At 44.8% G+C, this 6,475-nt stretch overlaps 1 protein-coding gene across 1 annotated transcript in view; it reads left to right on the top strand.

Moving 5' to 3' along the window:
- The first annotated feature begins 217 nt into the window (after positions 1 to 217).
- Positions 218 to 6,475, top strand: part of LOC102823346 (chromosome unknown open reading frame, human C9orf91) — a 29,668-nt gene continuing 23,410 nt past the window's right edge. The window contains exon 1 of the mRNA XM_006865687.1: positions 218 to 326. Within this exon, the coding sequence (XP_006865749.1) occupies positions 218 to 326 (109 nt within the window). The remainder of the gene's footprint in view (positions 327 to 6,475) is intronic.

Raw genomic sequence — 6,475 nt, 5'->3', positions numbered from 1 at the left:
AAGACCTTGGAGGCTTTTACCTCCTCCTCATTTCATCTGAGCATGATCAGAAAGACCACAGTCAGCCAAAGGCTTCCTCTAACCATTCCTAGTTCATACCTCCCAGGACTGAAGTTCTTTTTTGTGCTGTTTCTAAAGGCAAGTGAGTCTGAGTCAGCTCTTCCAGAATGAATAGCAGCTCCAAGAAGGAGAAGTAGAAGCCCAGCTGACTCTCATCATGGCCTGTGAGCCCCAGATGGATCCTGGAGGGGTGGCCAGCCCATTGCCCACCTCTTCCCCTGGCTGGAGTGCTCTACCTGTGGGAAACCCTCCCGGTTGGGGGCAAGGTAAGATCAGAACCCTTTACTTGTCTCGGGATACTGAATTGAACTCACATAGAATGACTGAGTGGTGGAAGTACAAAAGTCTTTAGATAAGAGTGGGCATTTTGGGATATATTCTTAGGCTACTCCAGTTTCCATCATTCCTACCCAGTTGTCTTTGCTGTCATCGTCTTAGCCTAAACCATTTCACCCTTTGCTTGGACCCCTGTCAGTTTGACTCACGTCATCCAGCTTTGTCTCTTCCTCCATTCTCTACATAATGTTGTGGTTGTTATTAAGTGTCATTGAGTCGATTCCCACTCATAGTGAATCTATATAGGGTTTCCGAGGAGTGCCTGCTGAGTTTGAACCACCAACCTTGTGGTTGAGTGTGTATCCTACAGCACAGTATCCTATGGTACTTTATAAGAGTAAACTTTATTGTCCCACAGTTTTGGAGGCTTGAAGTCCAGATCATTTTGTCTGCATGTTCCTTCTGAAGGCTCTAGGGGGAGGTCCTTTTTTGTCTTTTGTTTATTCCAGCTCCTGGTGGTGGTGGTGGCGGTGGTGTGCTGTGGAGTTGGTTCTGACTCCTAGAGACCCTCCGAGGATGTAAATCTTTATGGGCGCAGAAAGTCTCATCTTTCTCTGCAGAATGGCTAATAGTTTCAAATTGCTGACCTGGAGGCTTACAGCCCAACTAGTAACTGTTACACTGCCAGAGTTCCTTCAACTTCTGGTTAGCCCCAGGAATTAGTGACTTGTATATGCATGTTGCATCCTCTCTGTACAGTCTTAGACCACACCCTAGCCAGAGACATATTTATAAAACGCACATTGGGCTGTGACACTTTCCTTTGGGCTTAGCACAGAAAGCCAGCCTCTACCAGCCTACCAGGCCCCTGCCACAGGACCTTTGCATCTGCTGATCTTTGTGCCTGGCGAACTCTTTCCCTGTCTCCATCCATTCTTTCACCTGCTTAATTTCCATTTATCCTTTGGGGCTCAGCTCAGATATCCTTTCTGTGAGAAATACTTTTTTGATGGCCCAGTGTAAAAAGACTCTTGCAACTCTTGCAACAGAAACAGTGGTAACATTCAGAACAGTGGGGAGGAAATGCAAATCAAGATCAGCCCAAGGCTAATCCTTAATCTACATTCTCCAATTTTTAATTTTTTTTACCAATTCTGATACTAGTTGTCCCTCTGCACAGCATTCTGTACTTTTCTTCAGGGTTCATACCAATCACATGGCCAGCTACAACCTAGGGCCAGACAAAAAGTATCCAACCAAGTTGTTTACAATTTACTCAGGAAATGTCAGTCAACCTGAAGGAACTCTCTGGAGTAGAAATAGGACAAAGGCAAAACTCCTTAGCCTTTAGGGCAAAACTCTCTTCAAATTGTTTTTCCAAAGAACCAAGGCAAAGGGCCACATAAACAAAGTCATTTTATCACACCCGACTTGAATTAGGTCCCTCTGATGTATTCTTAACATTTCCCTAATAGCATTTATCATGGCCCATAATTAAATAACTACCTGAATTGTAAAGTGTCAGGGCTGGCTTCCCCACTAGAATGTAGGTCCCATGAGGGCAAGGGCGCTGTGCTAGTCTTATTTGTCTAGCACAGGACTTGACTCAAAGGAGATGTTCAGTAAGTATTTTCATGAGTATAGGAATGAGCAACTTGGGGATAGGCAAGGGGAAAGACTGGTTTAAACTGTGGAATCCATAGATTTGCAATTTGACTACTTTAAAACAAGGCTTTTTTAAAATTACTATCGTTACTAGGAAAGGAGCCTGGTAGCGTAGTGAATTAAGCATTAGGCTACTCACTGCAAGATGAGCGGTTTGAGTCCACTAGGCGCGCTGCCGGAGAAAGAGAAGGCTTTCTGTGCCTATAAAAGATACACAGACTCGGAAACCTTCTACAGGGTCCCTGTGAGTCAGAGTCGACTCAGTGGCGCACCACCACTATCACCTCCAGCACTATGTTACTAGGAAAGCAGTTTATGCGCGCCATAATAAATTCTAAGAATAGAATGGAATGCAGTCATTTTCCTTCAGAGCTTTGAAGGCACTGCTGTGCTGCTTTTGACAAGCCTGTTCTCGCTCCTTGTAGGAGGTTGCTTCTTCCTTGCTTCTTTGGTAGCTTTTAAGATACCTTTTTTGTTTTTAAACCCTAGATGTAAACAAGTATTTATAAGTGAGAGGACTTGCTATTCTGACTGTAAGAAACTGATGAGTGATACTGTTGCCAGGAATCCAAGAACTGCTGACCGGAAAGGCAAACAAAGATACTGTGAAAGGGCTCTGGGCCAAACAGGTTCCTCAGCAAACAGAGAGCCAGGCCAGGGATGGTACAGATTCCTGACTCCAGGAGCCCACATCAGCATGGCTTTTGATGCTGTGATATGGCGAGTGTACGGGTTTCCTGGGACCACCATAACAAAATACCGCAAACTTGCTACTTTATAAGAACAAAGGTGTTTGTCCCACAGTTTTGGAGGCTAAATGTCTAGATCATTTTGTTGACATCATCCTTCTGAAGTCTCTAGGGGGATGTCCTTTTTTGTCTATTCCAGTTTCTGGAGGCCCCAGTAATTCTTGGCTTATAGATGTATCTCGGTCTGATCACAGCCTCTCTATACAGTCTGAATCTTAGTCCTATAATGACTGTGCGGCACTAAGAGACCAAATTAGACCCAGAATCCAGTACAGATGGGAGGAACGAGAGATGCTCCCTGGAGATCTCCCAGGAAAGCTGAGAAAAAAGCTAGTGAAGCTGAGAAAAGGATTTTCCCCCAGAGTGGAGAGGGAGAAGAGAGAGAACCTTCACCTTCTAAACTCTTAAAATCTGAGAAAATAAATTTCTGCTTGCTAAAACCACTTGAGCTGAGGCCCAGTTGTGAGTAGGACTTACTGGGTGAAGTTAAGGGAGGCATTCCAGAGAGAACAGTGTATGCCAAGGTGGCGCCACAAGACAAGCAGTGGACTGCTAACTGTAGAGTTCTATTTACAGCTGTGAGTCAGAATCAACTTGATGGCAGTGGGTTTTTGTGTTTTGTTTATGAGTGTATTAGGACCCACCCTATGTGGTATGACCCCCCCACCCCCACCCCCAGCCCCCGCAAACGTAAAAATCTAACACACTGCCATCAACTCAGTTCTGACTCATAGTGACCCTGCACAGGGTTTCCGAGCCTGTATATATTTTCGGGAGCAGGGAGCCTCATCTCTTTCCCATGAGGCGCCTGGTGGGTTTGAATTGCCAACCTTGTGGTTTGCAGTTTAGTACTTATCCCACAGTGCCGCCTGTTAATTGATACATCTCCAAGAACCTTATTTCCCATCAAGGTCATGTTCACAGGTACCAGCAGTTAGGACTTAAACACATCTGTTTTGAGGGGCACAATTGAGCCCATGAGAGAGCTAGTCAGAGGCGCTGTCTGGCCGGACTGCCTGCATTTTGTGTGCTGTCTTCCATTCTTACCTTTTGCGTTCTCATTTTTACTTCCTGTGTTCACGTTAGGCAACTTCCTTATCCTTTCAGCTGCTCTGTTTCCTCTTCCATAATAATGGACCCACTTTTCAGGATTATTGAAGGACTGAAGGAAATCATGGATGTGAAGCCCCTTAGCGCAGTCCCTGGTGCCTGCTAATGGCACAGAATGTGGAAACTGTTGCTATCTGGCACCATTTTCTTTTTGTCTAGTTTTCCTTATTCGTTGATTTTTTAAATTTTATAATTTCGCCTTTCTATATTTTGTTTTCAAGCTACTTTAAATTCTTTCTGGAACAAGGCTTGCTGTTGTTAAATGCTGTTGGGTTTCCAAGGAGCGGCTGGTGAGTTTCAGCAACTGACCAAGGCTTTGTTGTTGTTAAGTGTCATATAGTCAGTTCTGACTCACAGCGACCCTGTGTAGGGTTTTCGAGGAGCTGTTGGTAAGTTTGAACCACTGACCTTGTGCTTCAAACAGACCTTGCAATCCAACGCACTATCCTGCAGTGCCACACCAGGACTCCTGACCAAGGTTTGTCGTTGTTAAGAGCCATCAAGTCAGTTCTGACTCATAGGGACCCTGTACAGGGTTTCCAAGGAGTGGCTGCTGAGTTTGAATTGCCCACTTTGTGGTTCAAACCAACTTTGCAATCTAGTGCATTATCCCAAAGTGCTACACCAGGACTCCTAGGTGTAGAAGAGTAAAAATAAATACAAATAAAACAGTGTTACTTTATCATAACTTCTTAGTTCTGACAAGCTTGTGTTTAAATGATAATAACAATGTTGTTGTTGTTAAGTGCCATGGAGTTGGTTCCGACTCATAGCGACTCTATATAGCTGGTGGGTTTGAACTGCAGATCAGTATGGATCCTACAGCGCCACACCAGTAGCGGCCAGTGTTTCAGCATCCATTTTATGCCAGACACACTTTTTTTTTTTTTTTTTTAAGAAATCACCATAATCATTTGGGATGAAGCATTTAGTGGTTTGGTGGTGAATTCTCACCTTCCATGAGGGAGATCCTGGTTCGAGTTCTGGCCATTGCACCTCGTGCACACCTATCACCTGTCTGGCAGGGAGGCTTGTGTGTTGCTATGATGCTGAACTGGCTCAGCAGAGCTTCCAGATTAAACTGAACTAAGAGGAAAGATTCACATTCTGTTTGGTCCTATTTACAGCTGATCCCGGCGATGGTGCAGGCCCATGAAACATGTTCCTCTGTGTCAGAGGTTGCCCTGAGCCAGGCGCTGACTCAGTGGCAGCTAGCAACAGCAACAGTAACAGCAGTGACTGTTTGGGAGAGAGACTTTTCTGTGTGGATCTGATAATCGTCTAAGTGAGAAAAGCAGACCCAGGAGGTTAGGGCACTTGCTAAAAGTTACCTTGGTAGTGAGCAGAGGAAGGCTCTCTGGTAGCATAGTGGTTACAAGTTGGGCTGCTAACCTCAAGATCAGCGGTTCAAAACTACCAGTCATTCATTCTGTGGGAGAAAGGTGAGGCTTTCTGCTCCAGTAAAGAATTACAGCCTCAGAAACCATGTGCATGGTCTCTGTGAGTCATCCATGGCACACCACCACCACCAGTGAGCAGAGGTGCCTTGATGTGGCACTGTAGGTTAAGCACTAGACTGCAAGGTCAGTTTGAACCACCAGTCACTCCCCCAGAAACGCTATACAGGGTTGCTGTGAGTGGGAACTAACTCATAGCTATGAGATGGCACCTAACAAAGTAAGTGGCTGAGCTAGAATTTGGACCCTAAAGTGGTCTAGCTTGTGATTTCCTACCTCACCAGCTTGCCTTTATGTTCCTCACCCTCTTGCAAACAAACGAACAAACATGAGGAAGGAAATTAAAATTCTTCTTGTCAGGGGTACATAGTGTTCTGTGGTAATACCCTAGAATGTTCAAAAACAAAACAAAAAAACAAACCAAACAGGCTTGGGGAGCAGAGTTCTATTGTATTAATTTACCCGCACATCAAACATTTATTATTTGCTGTTCCAGGCACTGAATGTACTTCAGGGGACTCAGGTTTGAACAAAGCCATGGGGACACATGTAGCCTGGTGGGGGAAACAGATTTAAACCAAGTAATTTTCTACATGTGTAATTACATCATTGCATACGTATGTCTTCATGTTCGATGTGTGAAAAGGAGAAGAGCAGGGAGTAATGAGCTGGTTTTAGTAGCAGCATTTGATCTATTTGGAGTTGAGAGTATCAGGCAAGGCTTCCTGGAATAAGTGATTAAAGAGCTGAGACCCAATTATGAATAGGATTTAACTGGGTGAGGAGAAGGAGAATTGTCCTAAAGAGTGAACAGTATATATAAAGGTGAGAGAACAGCATGTTCAGAGAACACAGAAGGCTAGCATGTTAAGACGTAGACAAGGCAGAGAGCCTCAAGAGAAGTTTGGAGGGGAGTCCTGGTGTGGCGCTGTGGGTTAATGCGCCAGACTGCAAAGCCATTTGAACTGCAAGGTCAGCAGTTCAAGCTCACCAGCGGCTCCTAGGAAACCCTGTATAGGGTTGCTATGGATCGGAACTGACTCGACAGCACTTCACAACAACAACAGTTCTTCTAAGTAGCATTGTTGTTGTTGTCAGGTGCCATCGAGTCAGAACCGACTCATAGCAACCCCATGCACAGCAGAACAAAACAATGTC

Source organism: Chrysochloris asiatica, unplaced genomic scaffold (assembly GCF_000296735.1).
Source record: "Chrysochloris asiatica unplaced genomic scaffold, ChrAsi1.0 scaffold00081, whole genome shotgun sequence".
In the NCBI taxonomy this organism is placed as follows: Eukaryota; Metazoa; Chordata; class Mammalia; order Afrosoricida; family Chrysochloridae; genus Chrysochloris; species Chrysochloris asiatica.
The sequence above is the reverse complement of the archived record's forward strand: the minus strand, read 5'-3'. Positions and strand labels throughout refer to the sequence as shown.